The sequence below is a fragment of the Microplitis demolitor genome, chromosome 7 (genome assembly GCF_026212275.2).
Source record: "Microplitis demolitor isolate Queensland-Clemson2020A chromosome 7, iyMicDemo2.1a, whole genome shotgun sequence".
NCBI lineage: Eukaryota > Metazoa > Arthropoda > Insecta > Hymenoptera > Braconidae > Microplitis > Microplitis demolitor.
This window is the reverse complement of record NC_068551.1, coordinates 22270208-22289672: the sequence shown is the minus strand read 5'-3', so window position 1 is coordinate 22289672 and position 19465 is coordinate 22270208. Positions and strand designations below refer to the sequence as shown.

At 32.5% G+C, this 19465-nt stretch overlaps 5 protein-coding genes across 8 annotated transcripts in view; all 5 read right to left on the bottom strand.

Annotated features, from left to right (window-relative positions):
• Positions 1-6170, bottom strand: part of LOC103569423 (uncharacterized) — a 37110-nt gene extending 30940 nt beyond the window's left edge. Inside the window, exon 1 of the mRNA XM_014441768.2 lies at positions 5412-6170. The gene's annotated coding sequence lies outside the window, so the exon portion shown is untranslated. The remainder of the gene's footprint in view (positions 1-5411) is intronic.
• Positions 6171-6268: 98 nt separating this feature from the next.
• On the bottom strand, positions 6269-9543 carry LOC103569422 (mucolipin-3). Of its 2 annotated transcripts, none has more exons than XM_008546714.3 (4): positions 9406-9543; positions 8912-9178; positions 8501-8780; positions 6269-8431 (listed from the first exon to the last, which is right to left on the bottom strand). In XM_008546714.3, exons 2-4 carry the CDS (start codon positions 9052-9054, stop codon positions 6959-6961), a joined length of 1896 nt encoding a protein of 631 aa, XP_008544936.1. In that variant the 5' UTR covers positions 9055-9178; positions 9406-9543; the 3' UTR covers positions 6269-6958. The 2 variants fall into 2 exon arrangements, with proteins under 2 accessions (XP_008544936.1, XP_008544937.1); XM_008546715.3 differs by having other exon boundaries at positions 8501-8777; positions 9406-9541.
• Positions 9544-9764: 221 nt separating this feature from the next.
• LOC103569507 (diphthine methyltransferase) lies at positions 9765-10988 on the bottom strand. The gene is made up of 3 exons (XM_008546840.1): positions 10394-10988; positions 10189-10324; positions 9765-10134 (listed from the first exon to the last, which is right to left on the bottom strand). Exons 1-3 carry the CDS (start codon positions 10986-10988, stop codon positions 9765-9767), a joined length of 1101 nt encoding a protein of 366 aa, XP_008545062.1.
• A 1933-nt stretch (positions 10989-12921) lies between these two features.
• On the bottom strand, positions 12922-16574 carry LOC103569424 (uncharacterized). 3 transcript variants are annotated; one of them, XM_053740889.1, is made up of 3 exons: positions 15587-16574; positions 15367-15506; positions 12922-15291 (listed from the first exon to the last, which is right to left on the bottom strand). In XM_053740889.1, exon 3 carries the CDS (start codon positions 15271-15273, stop codon positions 13879-13881), a length of 1395 nt encoding a protein of 464 aa, XP_053596864.1. In that variant the 5' UTR covers positions 15274-15291; positions 15367-15506; positions 15587-16574; the 3' UTR covers positions 12922-13878. The 3 variants fall into 3 exon arrangements, with proteins under 3 accessions (XP_053596864.1, XP_053596863.1, XP_053596862.1); XM_053740888.1 differs by having other exon boundaries at positions 12922-15266; XM_053740887.1 differs by having other exon boundaries at positions 12922-15506.
• Positions 16575-17485: 911 nt separating this feature from the next.
• On the bottom strand, positions 17486-18840 carry LOC103569425 (putative uncharacterized protein DDB_G0289263). Its single transcript, XM_008546720.2, has one exon. The coding sequence runs from the start codon at positions 18428-18430 to the stop codon at positions 17639-17641; it is 792 nt and encodes a 263-aa protein (XP_008544942.2). The 5' UTR covers positions 18431-18840; the 3' UTR covers positions 17486-17638.
• Positions 18841-19465: the final 625 nt, after the last annotated feature.

Here is a 19465-nt window from a genome sequence, read left to right as displayed (position 1 = left end):
ATCCCCCGTGGCGCCGTCTCAATATATGTATATGTATATATACGTGTATATTATATCTATCAATGACAGAGTCTTGTCTTGTACTCTCCCTTAGATATTTTTCGTACTCTGGCTCTGACTTGGAACCCCCTGCGATATCCCTTATTCATTATATATATACTTTTTTTTTCTCCATCACTCCGGATGGCAATGGTAAGTATAAAATATATATCCCTATAAGAAATCAATCGGCATGAGAAATCAATCGAGTGTAGAGAAGCATGACGATTGAATGAGTTAACTATTATACTGCTTTTGACGTTTGATTGTAATATAAAGAAAAAAAAATAAAAAGCTTCTTGGGTTTAATAAACATCACCTTGCGCGAAATTATAATATATATAAAAAGCAAAGCTCGAGTAATTGATGCTTTTATTTACTTTATTGATAGCTTTTATTTAATATTGGTTTGCTTGATTGCTTATTTATTTTGAATTTACTTTGATATTTTATATCAGAGATCAAGTACTTCTAGGAGTTTATTATTATAATTGGTCTTTATTTTTTAGGCACAAAGTCATCATAAATTTTAATTAGATGAAGACCTTTTTAAAAATGAAAATTTAATTATACGACGAATAAGTCGAGAAGAGAAGTTCATGACATTAAAATTTTAACAACGGCTGGTGTTTTCTGCTTTCAATTAAACTGTACAAATGAAAAATTTTTTTCATTTTTTAATATCTAGTTTGTATATTGATGTTAGTATAAATTTCATTCCTGGAATTTATTTAATTAAGATAATTATTTCAATAGTTAATATTAATTTAAAATAAAAATTGAATCGATATCCAACGGGATTCGCAATCCAACACCCCAACAGAGCTACATATTTAATAATATATATATATAACAAATGGGGGTTGGTTTTTACGCAACGAAGAAAGAAAATAAAAGCGAAAGAGATGTATATATATAAATGTATAAGAACACGCGAGGGTTGTTACTACAACTTTGAGTAAAATTTAATGCAATAATAATTCATATGAAAAATCCAATGAATTTTTAACGCAGTTAATAACAATATATTATTTTAATATTTATGAGAAAATTTAAATATCTAAATAAAAATAGCATTCGTTAAATTGTTTAGTGCTCTGAAGAAGTTTCATTTGCTTTGTAATGCAATAGTGAACAAAAATATTGAAACATGTTTGGAATGAAATGAATTTACACTTTTTTTAAATTTTTCATTCGTCCAAAGTTAATCTGTTTTTAGTTTTTCATGATAACGAATAAAAGGTATGCAGAAAATGCAGCATGGAATTTTCATCTGTCATGCGATCACAAAATATTTTTTTTTTAGTTTTTTTTTTTTAATTCCTGTAAAAGCATGATCTTATCAGGGGCAAAATAATAAAAGTAGCAGAGCTAATGTATAAAAAAATAAAACTTGAGTGTAGTTGCCACTGACTTTACTAATGCAACGGCGACGTGCTAACGAGCTCAATGAAACAATGAAATAGATAATCGAGTTTGTCTTGAACAAATTTAACCAAAAGTTACAAGAAACTTTTCTCAATACGAATAAATTCACTCGGCCGTAAATCTTTTCATTATAATTTTAAATATTAAAAAAAAAAAATTAGTTAACGAATGTAAAAAAAATGAAAAATAATATTTAAAAACAGTGATCTCTTAATTCATAAAATAACTCGACTCCACATTAATTCAGTTTCACTTTTATATCCTCAACATTTTTCTACGCTGTACTGATTTTTTTATTTTGCACAGAAGCGTTAACAATTTCCGCGATTGCAACTGCTTTGACGGTAAAAATAAAATTTATAAAAGAGAAAAAAAATATAATATTATAAAGCATTAAAAGGAAAAACAGAAAAAAAAAAAAAAAAAAAAAAACCAAGTATAAATGAACTCGAGTAGGGTTGAATTAAAAGTGCAAAAGGGAGCAGCCTCGGGGAGAGAAAGGACTAAGAGGTTTTTATATAAATGTGTTCGTATCCACACACATATATACACATTTATATTTACACATACTTCCATATACATATATATCTCAGGAGAATAAATGACGACATGAAAGTTTGCACATACACGATAACCCAAAGGACAATCGACTTGCACGCTATCCTCGTATTTCTCGATATTTAACTACACACAAACTCAATATATTTTGCTTGTAATTTATCTTATTCAACATTAAATTATTTACTCTAGCGTTATTATTATTATCGACTTTCATTGTTTGCTCGGTTGAGTACACGATAAACTAATTAGTCAACCTAGTAGTATAACTATTCTATAATGTAGTTAAAATTAATCGTTAAACTAATAAAAATTTGTATTGAACCCAAAGTACAAGTATTCTGCCTTCTACCGAGAGTGTTTATACATCTAGGGCAGTTTGTAGTCTTTACTTGTAGTATTTAGAATACTATTACTGTAGTAACCCAGTTAAATTGTTATGCACTTGAGAAAGCCAATAGAAGCGCGTAAAGTATGCGAGCGAGTATACTCTCGGTCTTGATGATGCTAATTTTTTAAGCAAGAGAATGCGAAGCTAAAGGTAACAAGAACAACAAGTACACAGGTTGATAGTTAGTCAAGTTAAGTTCTCAGTTTACGGTTCAACAAGATAAAGAATCTTAGGAGTTGTTAAGGGTGTAAGGCCTTACAAATACTCCCCTCCCCCACCCACTCCCTTTGCTTTCTACTCAACTTCATAAACACTCGCAAGTTATATTATTTTGTAAGCTAGAGTAGAGATGGTGATGAAGATGAACAATAGGTAAATAAACTTTGACAGGATTGTGCGTCCTTTATTATGGGTGTTTAATTTTGTTAAGTGCATTAATACCATTGTCCTGTTAATGCGCTTATTCAATTATTGTGTCCTTTGTAAATTGATTACGCTGTTTAATTTTGTTGGGGTAAGAGAGATAATATTTGAATTTTTGTTAAAGCAAATAGTTTATGTAATTTTATATGTGGAACGAGACTGAGTGCAAATGAAAATCAGAGTCAGAGTCAGAGTGTGTGAGATTCTTGCGGTCTATGAAAACATACTGATGTAAATCAAAACGGAATGGTAGCAAATTTGAAGCAATGTGGTGACAGACCAAGACCACAGTGTGGTTAACAAACCGAAGGAACAATCATCTCTGATTTCCTGGGCATAAATTAATAATTAATTGCTGTCGGATTATATTATAATTAATAGGAGCGTACTGTAGTGTCTAATTTTTTATTCATAAAAAGAATATCTATATTTTATTTTTTAATTAAGTTTAGTATTTTCTTTCTGTCAGCTGGATGAATAATTATCAGCGACTATTGAGACGAAGTATGCTTGGAGACTTGGATCGAATAAAAATGAGGATAAATAAAATAAAATAAAATAAAAAGTGGACTTGTTGAAGAAAGTAACTTTTGATAGCAACCACTCAGAGCAATTTATTTTCAAATTTTTATTTCATTTTAAATTATTAAAAAGATCCATCGGGAAAAGGTCAACAATTAAAGTTTAATCAATACTGTGACATTTATCGCAAAACCTTTTAAAGAAACAAATTAATTTAATTACTTCTTAAAATCAGATGCACTAAGTAGTAATGAGAATAGTAATAAAGTCAACTAATGACTTTTTATAAAAATAATTACTCGAGATGAACGACAGTAATGAGGACAATTGAGTAGCGAATCGATATCGACAATAAAAAAAGTTTATGACATGAAAATTATTAATGAGACGCGTGAACGGATTTTTGGTCAGCAAAAAATGAATAATTAGAGTAGAAAGGACGTCGACGGGATAATATTTAGCAGGTCAGGTAATATAATCTGATTGCCGCTTGTTTGACCGGACGCCGATTTTTAGTTCATTTGCTTTGTTTGGATTTATTTTGACTGCCGCTACTACTGTTACCGGCGCTCCAGTTGTTAGCTGGAATATTCTCTTCTCTGTACTAGACTAACAGATAATTAACAAGCTTCGAGTCGCTATATTGTCATTAATAATCGTTGCTGATGCACGTGTCATTAATTAACCGGCTCACTAATAGCCGGAATAATTTCCACACCCGTGTGCTTTAAAACGTTTTACATTTAAATAATGCCATGATAATTCACGAGACAACCCAACTCCATTATTCGCTAAACTAAATCCTACTATAAAATACTAGTAATTATAATAATTATTTTAATAGCAATAGCGATAGTCATTATAATGATAATAATGATACTGGCATGTGCACACTCGAATATTCGGAGTGATTATGGACTTTATTTAAATACAAATTCACTCCGTCACTCGGAGTTTCGGAGTTTGAAAAAAAATCACTCAGAATACGGAGTAAATTAGGAGTTTGTTTTTCTAGCGGAGTATTTTCGGATTAATCTGATTTTTATTTAAATTCACATTCACTCCAGATTTGATTCGCGTTCACTCCGAAAATTTTTTTGTGTATAAGTATGGGTATGAATACTATTTGATGTTAAGATATGAAAATATTTATTTATTGTAATTAATTAATGCGGTTACGCGTGAAAAATGTCGCTTATAATGTTTGTACTGTGGTGGCGCTTACAATTATCAATAAATACTCATTGCTGGAGTGTAAACCTAGTATAGATCAGAACGATATGCAGATATGGCAAATTTGCCATGTGTGATTCGACGACAAAATTCAACACCCAGAACCCGTCTATGTAAACGCAATCAGCTTTTGATTGCAATTTTAATATGCATGTCCATAATGGTACTTTGGTTTATAAACCATTTATTGATTTATTTATTTATTTATACTATTCATGTGTTTCGGTTATATTATTTTTTTTTCCTCATTTTTACTTTTAAAGTTGGTGATTTAGTTTTTATTTATTATTTTAACGAGCAATCCGCAGTCATTGCGTGTCTGTCAGAGTGAAGCTTAAATTTTTTATTATTATTATCTTATCTTTTGTATACAATTTTTAAATTAACTTGTTAGTCGAATTATTAATTCATTAGATATTAAAAATTTATTATTTTTGCGGTAAATATTTTTAATTATGCGAATTTTAAATTTTTAAATTATTTTTTAATTTGTAGCTGGTGGATTTTCGGTAAAAAATTATTATATTGGTTACCATAAATTTGTATATTTAAATTGAGCGTACAAAATTTACTTATCGATAAAAAAAATTCAAAATTGAATATAAAAGTATATAAAAAGTTATCGCGAAGGTAAAAAATATTTAATAAAAGTTTTATTATTCCACTATTTACAATTCATATGACACATATATAGCAGATGGATTAAAGCAGTAAAGTATGAAACGGTGTTAATAAAAACGAGAGAAAATATATCTCGAATAATTTCATTCTTTTATTTTATTTTTTTTTATGATTGTGATTTACTTATTTTACTTACAGCGCTGTTGACATTGCTCCGATTGTTTAATCATCCCCGGATAAAAAAAAACCAAAATTATGCTGTTATCGTTGGCTTGATTTCAACGGCAAATATTTTTTTTACCAAAATCCTATTCAACCCTAGTATTTTTACCGCAACAAAACGGAATACTATTCAAGTTCGATAAAAATTGCTCAATAACTTAAACTGACACACATGCACTTTTTTTTTATTGTTCAAAAATTTTTAAATTTCCTCTCAAATTACTTCTAGCTGGAGGTAATTATGACTAAAGTTTAATTATTTTTAAAATTCAGACGGAGTATAATTTGAATGCGTCTGAATCACGCGCGCGCCGCGACAACACTGGGGCTGAAAGCAACCCCTACCCGATATATTATTTTCTGTACTAGCCGGCACAGGAAGCACCCCACTGAAATTACCCTCTCTCGTTCTGTAATTTCCCCCTCTATCATTCTTTACTCGGTCGTACATTCTACAGTACATATGATGTACACTAGCTTGTCTGTATGGACATTGTCCAGATAAAAAATTGATTTGCCGAACAATATCTGTGATAAATAGTCAATAGAGTAGATTTTCATACATTCAGAGGAATTTACAAATTTCAGTCATACAATTATAAGCTACAGCTTAAATATCATAATTCCTGTACCAATTAGTACAGGTAGGGATTTTTTTAAAGCCGAAATTAAAAAAAAAAAATCACTAGATTATTAATAATTTTTTTTCCAAAAAAATGATTATAATTATCATTTAATTTGAATTAAAGAAACAGAAGTTACAAAATTAAGTGTTTTGTGCTGTACATGTACTTTGGCACAACTAATACTTAAACTGATATAAAATAAAAATACTTGTACATAATATTTATTATTTACGTTTATATATGTATATGCATATATATATTACACGATTATGAAACAATTAAATAGTAAAACAATTAGACTGCCTCGCTGTATGTCATTAAATGCACAAGTCTTCTTGATATGTTTTATGTTTAAGGTAACAAAGATTTATCGTTAGTAATCTCATATATCATATGTCATAGTCTTAAATAATTACAATCATTGTTCGCCGTTTATCAGAAGACATATCAGTAATTACGTAAAATGGTAATTGTGTAACTTTTGTTGTACACGGTTCAGTTATCACAGACTCCGCAGCACCTCTAAGCTAATGACATACAATCAATACATTTTATATATTTTTTTACCGGTAATTATAAATCTACTACCTACATTCATTACATTACATACTTTTTTTTTTTTTTATTACAAAATTTTAAAAATAACAATAAAAAATTTGTATCGTCATCTAAATAGTTCATCAATTATTGTCATCATTTTTTTTTATTTGTAAAATAAATTGTGCGTTAAATTCAAATTTTAACTGGCAGTTAAACTGTATGGCGTTACCATTTGAATAATTCATTTTTTGCTAATTAATGATTAATTATTAATCACACTCGATTAATTAAAACAATAGACCCATAATTATTATTATTATTATTATTATTATTATTACGATTTGAAATTAATCTATTATATACAGACAAAATTCCCACAAATCTCATCGCACTTGGATGTCGATGATTCACTAGATCCCTCTTGAATAGACCCGTAGGGTCTTTTCCGACAACAGCACATTCTCTCGACCAACTCTTTCCAAGTGGGTTCTTCTGACTCCTGTCTAAAAACACCACTCGACGCCTCGTCGGTGCAAACCGACACAAATGCCTGGAGATCATTCTTAGGAAACCCATCCCGATAGTAAAGTTTTATCGTGTCATAGGCGTCCATAATTATTGAAATAAAAAGACTCAGAACAACGTAAATATACAGAGATATAAATGTGTACAAATACATGCGCGAGTACCACCAGAGGATTGGGGACTTGAATGAGGCTATTGAGAAGGTTGCAAACATGTCGTCTCCATTGATGAGCGCAAACAGACACTCTGAGGTTGTGGCAAGTGAACGGAATTTAATGTGATAAGGCCCGAGTATAAGCCATCCGCAGAACGTGAATCCCGCGTAAATTAGTATCGCGCAGATTGAAAATCTGACGACCTTTGGCGCGGCTTTCTTCAGTGTCAGTATCACGACATTGTATGTCTTGAAGAATCCGAGGTATCGCAGAACTCCGAACCAGACGAGTAAATTTCCAGTGCCCAGAAAAATGCTGCATATGTTCCAGTGATCACTTCCGTAATACTTGCGCTCAATCTGCTCCTTGATAGCCGAGCCCATTATTATCAGTAGGTCGTTTATTATAATCATGATGTACCACATGTTTAAAAACTCTAGACGACCTTCGAGACTCAAGTTAGTGCCGTAGGTTTTCTTGAAGAATCTTATCGTTTCAAATTTAAGTAACTGAGCGCGATAGATAGCACGCGAGCATAAAATTAGGGAGATTCCGCAGATAAGAATCACAAAGAGATTAAGAATAGTTCTCAGTGCTGAGTCTAACTGATTATCAGTAATGTACTGGGTGTCACCTTTGCAAAGCAATCTTTTGGGCTCGACGTCCAGTGACAGTAACATTTGACCATCAAAGTCACTGTTGTCCAGTATTATTTTTATGTCAAACTGATAGCAGTCCGGTGGCGTTATCGGACCCGCGGCTTTCAAGTTAACCGTTTTTACGGCAAACTTCAGGTGAGCTTTAACCAACGCCGAAAAATTTATTTTTATATCTCTGTCCGTCAGTAACTTTTTCGAGTTTATTGTCGGGTTGCTGCTGTCCGAGAATGTGTGATTGACGTTTATACACGTCCGGTCTATCTCGTTGTTGAAGATGTAGCTCTCGTTGAAGCCGAATATAATGCCTTCTTTGTACTGGTACAGACACAGCATTACCGGTCCCAGTGAGTTATCTTCGGCTGTGTACGAGTATGAGCCAATCGCGTTACTCAAATTGTAATAGCCGTTCAAAGCGTAATCTATTGTCTCGTAAAATTCGTCTTGCTTGTACAGAGCCAGAGGACCTGTTGCCGGTGGGTACTCCGGTACCTAAAACACAGTCATCGAGTCATGTTAAATGTTTACGAAATAAATATTAAATATGTATATTTTTTTTACCTCTTGCGTGGCATCCCATCCACGTAGAAACAGATGCGAAAATGTTATTCTATTATCCCACGCATAATTTACGTGATTGTAATTATTGTGAGCAAACAAACACAGCTGTATAGTGACTAGAATTATTTTAATCACTTGTACGATAAATTTATATGGGAATCTTCTACGAGCCTGCCATTTTTCAATAGGATTCATGAAAAAAAATCTCAATTTTCTACGCATTTTATCTTCTGCGTAAGCTATAGCGTCGTATCGCGGTTGATTACTCGGGTTACTCCTGCTAAACAGAACAGATATCATTACATCCATGAAATGTGATAACAGTAATCGAGATAATGAGTAATATTATTTTTTATGTCTTGTGTAATTGACTATTTATTTTTTCAAGTGATTTTCTGGTGATTCACTGACCTGGTGCTGTCATTGCTGAGGGGACAATCCTCGTCGCCGCTCTCGGATGTCCTGGCCCAGAGTTGAGTTCTCAGTGAATTGCTACCACGTGCGGGATCCTCCAAAATAACACTCTCGTTCTTGATGACTTTGCTCTCAGCCATTTTTCTTGATGTTATCGCCGCTGGTTCAACTGCTCCAGAACTTAAAACCTCCAACTCAATTGTCGGTTTATCCAGTGGGTTCAAGACTTGATTCCCACAAAACTGACGCGTTACATCCGTGCGTCTGTATCGATTATTAAATTATTATTAATTAAATTATTATAAGAATAAAAAGTATAAAATAAAGTACAGGATTGACACTAATAGAACAAAGAGAGATCAGATTTTGAGGTCACGAGTGACTTAGCAATGAAATAATGACCGACTGCGATTTGTTTTATAAAAAAATCCAGCGTGTACTTGAATGTTATTATTTATTTTATTGCAAGTGTTATTGAAATATATACATACAAATACAGTCTCAATGAACAGCTGGTTTTTTGATGTTGTTGTTGAATAGTAACGCGCAGTGGCCATCGGGCCTAAACAGAACCGACTGACTCAGACGTTCATCGACAGTATACAGCTGTGATTACATTCACTTGCTCTGGAAAATTACCACATCAGCGCTACGGTAATATATATATTACATATCTCTGTTTATTTTTATTGTTAATAAACGATAAATTATCAGCTACGCTAAGCAGGAAAATTTATATTATCAAGACCCAAGAAATTTAAATATAGGTCTCTATATTTACCACTTGCTCCATTTGGTAAAGCAGAACTTGAAGGAATTTTGAATTTTAAATTATTTTAGAATTTTTATTTCAATTTTCAAATTTAATTGAAGACAATTTTAGAGTGTGATCATAAAATGAGCATGTGGCTGCAAGTGACGTGTGAACTGTCATCTGATTTTCTGACAGACTCAGAATTTCGGTAACTTTTTCTCCCGTTAAAAAAGACCAGTCGCAACCGTAGGCGATGCTCTGGTGATCATGATACTCGGCAATCACCTGGGGATCGTCTTTCCTCTGGCAATCAATGATACGAAACCCGCTGTACATGCAGGCGGCCAACAAATATCTGCAGTCAAATGGGTCCCATTTCAGACGCCAGATTCCTCCTCCGAGTTTTATTTCTGATACCGGTCTTCGGAAGTTCCGGGTGTCCCATAGTCGTAACGTTTCATCGTAACTGCAAATTAGATGATCATTATCATGGAATAGTTATTTTTAAATAAATTAATACCTTCCAGAGGCTAAAAAAAATTCTTCCATCGCATTGGAATGCAAACTCGTAACTCCAGCCTCGTGGCTCCTATTGGTTCCAATTACTTGTAGTCCTTCTCTTGAATCGAATTTTTTAAATTTGCAGTCATCTCCTCCTAGTAAGTTTTTATATTAATTATGATTAAGTATTTAGACGTCAGTTAAACAGATTTGAAAATTAGTACCAGAATAAATGACATCAGTGTTCCAATAATCGAATGCCGTGATCCAGGCTTCGAACTCATGAGCTTCTTGTGATGAAAGACACTCGAGTTTACTTTGACCAAAATAAAACAGGGAAACGTAGCCCTTTGAATCGCTCACGGTAATTTTGACATCTAGACCATTTGTCCCTCTGCCAGTGCTCCAATCCAAGGACAATGCCAGCACTGGATCCTCGCTACTCACACTAGTCTCTACAAGCAATTCAATCTTCCCTTCATCTTCATCAAGTTTAAATACTTGCAAAAATCCCAGAGAATTGACTACGCCCAGTAAAATTTTATCTTGACACCTCACATGTGCCCACTTCATGTCCAAAACCGCTGGGACCTCCAGCTGCTGAAGTAACTTCAATTTTCCTGGCGCCCTAATTTTGAATAAAAAAATTCTTCCCAATCGTTTCTGACCTGAAGATTTAGTTACCGAACTGTCGGAACTTTCTTCAGGAAATAATTGATAAGTACCGCAGACAAACAAGTCCTTGAAGCCTTTAATTGGACACCATTCCACAGAATCTGCTGAAAATTCAGTGTCAAATGTCTCCAGTGTCTTAAACATTTTAACTGTAACATAAAACCATAGAAAAAATTACATAATTCTCAATTTTTTACAGTGCGTCTATCAATCAGCAAAGATAATTTAAAAATAAATAACAAAACATATATATATTTATTTAAATTTATTTATTTTAATTAAATAATCATGAGCAACTTGTTACACGTGATATACAAATTTTTGGTCAATGGAACACGTTAAAACCCGTTACAATTTATCATTTAACATTTAAACTAATTATTTAAGTCCCTACTTTAAGTCATATATATATATATATTAATCAATCATCTTAAAAATATCAGTACAAATACTGTTATGAGGCGTAAGTAAACCTGAGTTTGGCTCTTAATTATTCTAGGAACGCTTCCTTAATATTTTGTCTTTTATGACTTAAATTATCATTATTTTTTTTTTAATGCTGTAAAAATATTTTTTTTTATATTGTACCTTCAATAAAGGATAAAGACACTAGTAAATTTACCTCAATTATTTTTATTAGACTTTAATCTTTAGATGATCTATTTATTTATTTAGAAAAAAAAAAAAAGTTTTCATATAATTACTAATGCCTTTATCTCACAACTTTAAGTCATTTAAACCCTGTATGTACTTGAAAATATGTATTTTGTCAACAGTTTTAATAATTATAATTACTATGGAGTTACAAACAAATATATATCTATAAAATTATTACATTATTTTTGTACTATTCGATCTAATAAAATGATAACTATTTTGTTTGAATTTTTTTTAAGGCATTTTCTTAGTATACTGAATTAATAAATTACTTATCTAATTACCTCAAGCTACTTTGATATTTAAAATTAATTAATCAGCTAATGACGAAGGAAAAAATTAAACGTACATTTGGCAAATAGATCTCGTCAAGTAAATCGAAATCTATGATTCTAATAAATAATTTAATTAATTAATCACTAGAATAATCAGATCTTGTAGGAAATAAAATAATGTATAAGTAAATTACCTCGAAAAAAAATTATATAATTAACAAAAAAGATTTTTCAGACTTTGGCACCCGTGGTAACGGTACTCGGTGATGAAAAATAAATTATGCTGATGGCTAAGATTTAAAGTAAATAATTATAATAATAATAATAAACATATGGTAACTATTGACGAGCACTACGTTCAGTCTCAAGAAGACAATCCCTGACTAGCAGACGGGCATGAACAAGACCTCGTTTTATTCTTTCAGCGGAACTTCTGCTCCCAGCGTAAGTTGGACGAATGTCTCGTCCAAGTTCCTCGATGACATTTAGCAACTGTACGTACTTTGATTGTCCAGGTATTGCGGTGACAGTAACATGAGGAATTGTTGACTGAATGTTCCTTGGATTCGGAACAGTTATCGGCGACTCGACGATTTTAGTTATTGTCGTACCAGCAGGTAATTTTGTTATTTCTCCTTCCATGTTCATTTTTAAATTTTATTTTATTTATTTATTTGGTAACTGCCTGACAAACAATTAAATACTATTGTTTTTCATTGTTATTATTTTTAAATTTGTTTACGTGTCGTTTTTTTGTTTTTGAGCAAAGTTTAATTTACAATGAATTTAAATTATTTATTGAAGAGAATAATTACCTTTGATTGATGACGTATATTTTAATGGATAATTATTATTTATAAAATATATATATGTATATATATAAATTTTAATTTATCACTTGGGAGATAACAGAATACAAACAGAAATAGGTTATGAGTAGTTTGTATTGTAAATCATTTTTATTTCAATCCTTAGATGTCACTTTTTAAAAAAATAAAATTCCCGCGGTTTTTTTAAAAATAATTATTGCTGGTATTTATTTGATTAGTTGGAGTTGATGTTAAATAAAAAGGTCTAATTAATTGTTTTTTATTACAAAACTGGTTTTTTATTTAGCAATATCATCTATATGAAAGGCCCATACTTATTTTTAAAAATCCTGCTTGACAATTTAAAATTTAATTATTTTAAAAACAATATCTGTAAAGACAATGGATGTAAAGTGCTTAGAGTTCTTAAAAATAAAAGTACAGTAATTTGTTATAAATCCACCAGTGTTTTTAAAAATATTAAGTAAAAAAAATATATAATTAATTAATTATTAATAATGAACTTATATCTAATTAACAATAAAAATATTAAAATCGAGATTCGTTTATTTTTAGCACAAAAATAACTTTAGATTCCAGCTCAATTTTAAAAAGTTGCCAAAATATTTTTATACATTTGATTGTAAAAATCACCTTTTTTATTATTTTAAAAATTCAAAATAATGAGACATCACAAAATTTTTTTAACCCTAATAAAATTTAAATAAAATCAAATTTTTGATTTTCCTTACGGATGATAAGCGTATCCAAGCTAAATTATTGTTGAAAAATTATAAAATACCGTAATAATTAAAAAGATTTTTATGTAAAATAATTAGTTTGCACTTTTTTTTATATCTTACTAATTAGCTCATTCCTTTCAATTATTTTAATTTTATTTCATTTAGTATAAATTAATAGTACTCACGCGGAAGTTAAGACACTTCCATTTAAAAATACTACCAAGTTCATTTTATACCTGAACTATGGTATTTAATTATACAAAAAGTCTCACTAATTTTAATCGCAGAAATAATAATCACATTAATATTTATATTAATAATAATAATTATGTATTTATTTTAAATAAAAAAAAAATTTTGACTTTTAAAATATCACCGAAATATTTTTATTTTACTTGGCATAAAAAATCCCATTACATGAGAAATTTATCAGCCAAAATATCACCTAAATTAATTAACTAAAGAAATTAATTAAAAATGAGACTCTTTGTACCCAAGAATTTAAAAATATAATAAACTATCCTATATCTAGTAAATGATAGTCAGAAGATCATTGCCGTGCATTGTGTTCTGTCTCCAGCAGACACTCTCTGACGAGAATCCTCGCGTGCTGGATGCCCATTTTTAGCCTCTCAGCGGCACTGCGACTCCCAGCATACGATAAACGAATATCGCGGCCGAGTTCTTCAATAATCACTAGCAGCTGGGCGTACTTTCCTTGACCTGGTACTGAGGGAAAATTAATAGTACTCGAAGGACTCGCCTGTACATTTTGTACCTGGGCAGACTGGGCATTTTGCAGGTTTCTGGGATTCGGTACCGTGATAACGGGCTCCGGGATCCGGGGAATTTCTTGCTTCGGCGGTGGAGGCGGAGGTGGTGGTTGCTGCTGTTGTAGCTGCTGGTGTTGATGCTGTTGGTGCTGATGCTGTTGATGATGTTGCTGGTGTTGTTGATGCTGATGTTGGTGCTGGTGCTGCTGATGCTGTTGATGCTGCTGATGTTGCTGGTGTTGTTGATGCTGCTGCTGGTGTTGCTGATGTTGATGATGGGACACAGGTTGTGGTGGATCATTTAATTTAGTTATTGTTATCTCATTGAGTTTAGCTAGCTCAGTAAGTTTCGCCATCTCAGCCATCTTCGAGTATTCAGGCATCTTGGTGATATCATTCTGCATATTAGCCATTTTAATCATCTCATTCATTTTAGATTTCTCGCTCATTTTAACAAACTCCTTGGCCATTTCATTTATCTGTGCGATCTCATTGTACTTACTCATGTCGTTATATTTAGCCATTTCCGTCATCTTCACCATCTCATTCAACTTTGCGATTTCATTCATTCGCTGGACCTCATTTATTTTAGCCATCTGTGATATTTTCATCATCTCATTCATCTTTGCTATTTCATTCATCTTGGAAATGTCATTTGAATACTTAGCCATCTCTGAATATTTAACCATTTCATTCATTTTGGCCAACTCAGACATCTTGGCAATTTCCTGCATCTTGATGTACTCAGTTGTCTTGGCGTACTCGGCCATTTTTTCCATCTCGTACCTCTTGGCCATGTCCTGAGACATTTTATTCAACTCAGTCATTTTACTGAACTCAGCCAACTGGGCCATCTGGACAATATGCTCAGGAACTTTGCCCCGCTCCATCATCTGCTTCAACTCAGCAGATATTTTGTTCATGTTCATCTCCGACATCTGTGCAATAGTCGCTGCGTCCGGCATCTTCGACAACTCAGCAATTTTTGAAATTTCCCTGGCCAGGTTTTCATCAAGGCATCGTTTCTTTTTAGCCCGATGCCTGGCCATCCTCTGGGCCTCCTGCATCCTCCTGAGAGCTGCCTGGTCCTCAGACTCCTTGGCTCTGACATTCTTCATCCTCTCTGCTGCCGTGTACAGTCTGATCGCCCGTTCCTCAGCAGTTTCTGACATAAGTCTCTCGTTTTCAAACTCGTACATTTAGCCAACCAATCAATTTTATTATTATTGTTATTATTATTTAAATAATAATTATTGTTTTAATACCTTGCATTAATTTATCCATCAGACAATTAAATGAATCTGAGCTCCAGTTTTTATTTATTCATTTAATTTAAAAAAAGTTTATAATTTTTGTAAGAGTCCATCAGCAGCTCCACGTACCAGTGCTCCAATCCGTGTTATCACTGGAAATGAAAGGTTAGCTCATTAATAACCCATAACATAAATACCCACAATAAAATCAATAAATAAAAATATTATTTACCGATACTCTTTATCCAGATAAAATAAATAAACAAAACAATGAAAATATATAAAATGACATTATCATAAATAAATTAAGCACACTTATTTAAATAATATCACAACCAATCAGACAGGTGCACGTAAAAAAAATTAAGTGTAAAAAATATTCGATATATTGAAATAAAAAAGGTTGTCTTTTATCTTGGAGTCGGAATAGCAGCCGGTGGTTGTAAATCACCGAGTAGCAGGACAAAGTATTTGATGATAAGTAATGATGCTGAATGATTATTCGCCGAAAATAAAGTACCGTTGGTTAAATAATTTGCGTTAACGTATGATTCTTTTGTTTTTGAAAATTTTGAACGAAGAAACGAGTCGTGGCAGTAGTTACGCATGCGTAATATAAATAAGAATATTTAACTTGGACGAAAAACTACGTCGTCTTGGGCACCGACAGCAGCACCAACACACATCACACATGTGCACACCGGATTGTGAATAGCAGTGGATAGCGGCAGTACAGTGCCCCTTAACTCCCTGGTTTGTCTCTGTACTGGTTTTCACCAATCACAACAATGGCGTCTGCTATTTGGTCAATTCACTCCAAAGCAACATGACGAAACTCACATTTTTATTTTAAATTATTATTATATTTTACTTTAAGTGGACTGATAGATACGTGTCCAAATAAACTCATGTCCTCGGTTGGTTACAACAGAATCACATTTGCTTGTTATCAGTTAATATTTAAGCGAAAGACAATAAATGAAAAGAAATTTATGATAATAATTAAATATTGACTATTGATTGTAGGTGATGGGCGATGGAGAGTATGGAGTATGGAGACTGGAGAGGAATGATGCTGGTGTAGATGCTGGTGTTGTATCACACACGCAAATGCACAAAATAGTGGCAAGAATAATATCTGAGCAAAAGAGAGTGGAGCGGACATGTAAGATTCGGTAGTTGGTAGGAAGGTTCGGGTGGCGATCTGGCAAGCTGGCGAGCCACTTTAAGTTAAGGGGCCAAGCGGGGTCTGGGGCAGTCTGGGGTCTGGGGGTCGCCCGACCCGATAGACTACTGCGTGTGACGTGGTCGCGTTTATTGACCATAACCCCTTCCTCCTTTTGCCACCCCCGATGTTGTAGTCTCAGTTCTCAGTCTCTGTTCTCATTCTCAGCAGCAGCAGCAGCAGCAGCCAACAGCAGCAGCAGTCTCTTTCTGTTGTTCATGTAGAATGGATTGGAGTACAGAGTACACGGGGTTCCTCCTTGCTCCTACACGTTCTCTGTAGAGTAGACGCTGGATTGTAGAATGTTGGGAGTCGGGACTGGTCTGAGTTGTATAGAGGATGAAAATGAGGATGCCAGAGGAAGAGGAAGAGCAAGAGGAGGTGGATACCGGTATCGTATCGCTACGAATGCGAATAGAATCTCAGGCTGAGGACAGAGATGCAAAGCCAGAGCTGGGCTTTGTATTGTATGTACTATATCAAGGTGCTGGCGTGGAGAAGTTGGAGTATCGAATCAAAGACAAGGAGAGGAAATAAATTAAACGAGGGAAAGAGCTAAGGAGTTTTTAGGCTCTTGCTTCCCCGATACCATGCGAATGCGATACGAGCTTGGGTATTTCATATTGAGATGTACAGCTATAGGACCAACGCCACCAACTTCAAGGCGGACAGGTGTATACTTTAAATGGAATTTTTATTGTCCATTTTATTATGCCTTTTTTTATCTTTTGCTTTTGTAAACTTTTACTTCTACATTCTATTCGAGGTATAAAATGGTAGGCCGTAATTCCAATAGGATTCTGCTGATGGAAATTTTAATTTGCTCAACATGATAAAAAGTAATATTTACTATGAACTGTAACAGATAATCTTGAAGGTCTTTGATAAAAAAAAAAGAAAGTAGAGTATCATTAGAAAATTTTTATTGTCTAAGTCACAAGCCACTAAGTAAACAATTATTGCTATTTCTTATTTATTTATTTGATATATTAATGTAGCTGTTTAATCTAAAAGTATGTTAATAGTGATAAAAATAAAAATTCAATAATATAAGATATATTATTGTCGTAAATTAATCTCTGTTTCCAGCAGACAATCTCTGACTAGCATTCGCGCTTGGATTATTCCCATTTTCAGTCTCTCAGCTGAGGTTCTACTGCCAGCATAAGTCAGTCTGATGTCTCTGCCAAGTTCTTCTATCACTTCTAGCAATTGGGAATATTTACTCTGTCCATCATTTTGAATTGCCATCAAACTTTCTCTCTGATCGGGTTTTATCATCAACGTCGATCCTTTGCTATTTTTATTACCACTAATACTTTTATTACTATTATTATTACTACTATTACTACTACTGTAATTATTATTATTATTATTATTATTATTATTATTAATAATATTATTATTATTGGTATTAATATTATTATTATTATTATTGCTAGGTTTTATTTGAAATACAACATTACGTCGTTTTAATTCGGATATCATAGCAAGTTCTGTTAATTTGGCAGCCTCCAGTGCTTTAGCTTCTTCCATAGCTTTTTTTTTTTTAGCACGAAAACGCGCCATCCTCTGAGCATCGTGGAATCTCCTCAAAATAGCTTCTTCTTCAGTTTCATGTGGCCTTGGTATCGGCTTTCTCGAATTTCTTTTTCTATCGGCATTACTGTTATTGCTGCTGTTATTTATATTGACATAATTATTTACATTGTTAATATTTATATGTACACTAGGATTACCACCACTGAGAGTTCTTGCACGTCGTGAAGATGACGATGACGAGGAAGACGATGACGGTGATAACAATAGTTTAGATGACATGTCTTTGACATTCCACGTTTGTCCATTCATCTTGACGTCGATTTCTTCGGGTATTTAAATGCTCACAATTATAATTATCTGCCACTTGTCATTAAAAATAATTAATTTTTATAATTAATGATAAATTATTTATTGCAGGAAAGATTGACAGCAGTTCCATTTATTGTTAATTGCGGACGGTTGATTTGAAATTCAAATTTTCCCGCTGAAATTGAAACCGGGCGTTTTATTGGTCAGCATGAGCATAAAAAAAAGATGTATCGAAAGACGAATGGCGGCGAACAATTATCGACAATGCGTAGAAATTGCGAATCACGTGTGACTATCAAGACGATTTACTTTGACGAAAGTCGAGTCGAGATTACTCAGTTCTCACATTACACATTTTATTTATATTCATATAATTTATAAAAGATATACGATTATTTGCAAAACTAAAAAGTAATTATCATATATAACTTATTGATAAATATTTTATGTTGATGATGAAATAACAAGAGTATATATTTAATATAAATTGTTTTTAGAGTTAATAATTGTTGGACCACACGTAAGAACTTTTTACCGTACCACTAAACTTTTCAACTGTGGTACAGTTTCGCAAAAAATTCTAAGGATCTGGTTTATTGGATTGGAGATTAGAAAGAGATAGCTGTTCTAGTTGTATGTCGTTGGCTCTTTGTACGCATGTAGACATGTGTGTGTCTTCAAGGTGATTCACTACCAAAAATAGTAAGCAAGCCAATTATTTATTGATAATAACAATAGCCGTTATTATAATTATTATTATAACTCATTTGTTAATTAATAATGACACGCAAAACTGCTAATTACCGATAATACTGAAATTAGCCGACGTCTGAATTTTTTGATTTTTTTTTTAAACGATAAATTATAAAAAAAAAAAACATTTGAAAAAATTGCACCTTTAGTTTTTTAAATTTTCTACATGTGCATTTTTTTTTTTTAATAAATTATTAAAAATAAATAAAAAAATTGTTGATTGTCTGATAACTTCAGGATCATTAATTACCGTATATTTTTTTTTCAGATATGGATCGCAGA

Coding starts and splice junctions, on each gene's coding strand:
- LOC103569425 (XM_008546720.2), bottom strand. CDS start 18,430: ATGAATGGACAAACGTGGAATGTCAAAGACATGTCATCTAAACTATTG.
- LOC103569422 (XM_008546714.3), bottom strand. CDS start 9,054: ATGGCTGAGAGCAAAGTCATCAAGAACGAGAGTGTTATTTTGGAGGAT. Junction 8,781..8,911: donor CTCAGCAATGACAGCACCAG/GTCAGTGAATCA, acceptor TGTTCTGTTTAG/CAGGAGTAACCCGAGTAATC. Junction 8,432..8,500: donor GATGGGATGCCACGCAAGAG/GTAAAAAAAATA, acceptor ACTGTGTTTTAG/GTACCGGAGTACCCACCGGC.
- LOC103569424 (XM_053740887.1), bottom strand. CDS start 15,300: ATGTACGAGTTTGAAAACGAGAGACTTATGTCAGAAACTGCTGAGGAA.
- LOC103569507 (XM_008546840.1), bottom strand. CDS start 10,988: ATGTTTAAGACACTGGAGACATTTGACACTGAATTTTCAGCAGATTCT. Junction 10,325..10,393: donor CACTGATGTCATTTATTCTG/GTACTAATTTTC, acceptor AAAACTTACTAG/GAGGAGATGACTGCAAATTT. Junction 10,135..10,188: donor TTTTTTTTAGCCTCTGGAAG/GTATTAATTTAT, acceptor TCTAATTTGCAG/TTACGATGAAACGTTACGAC.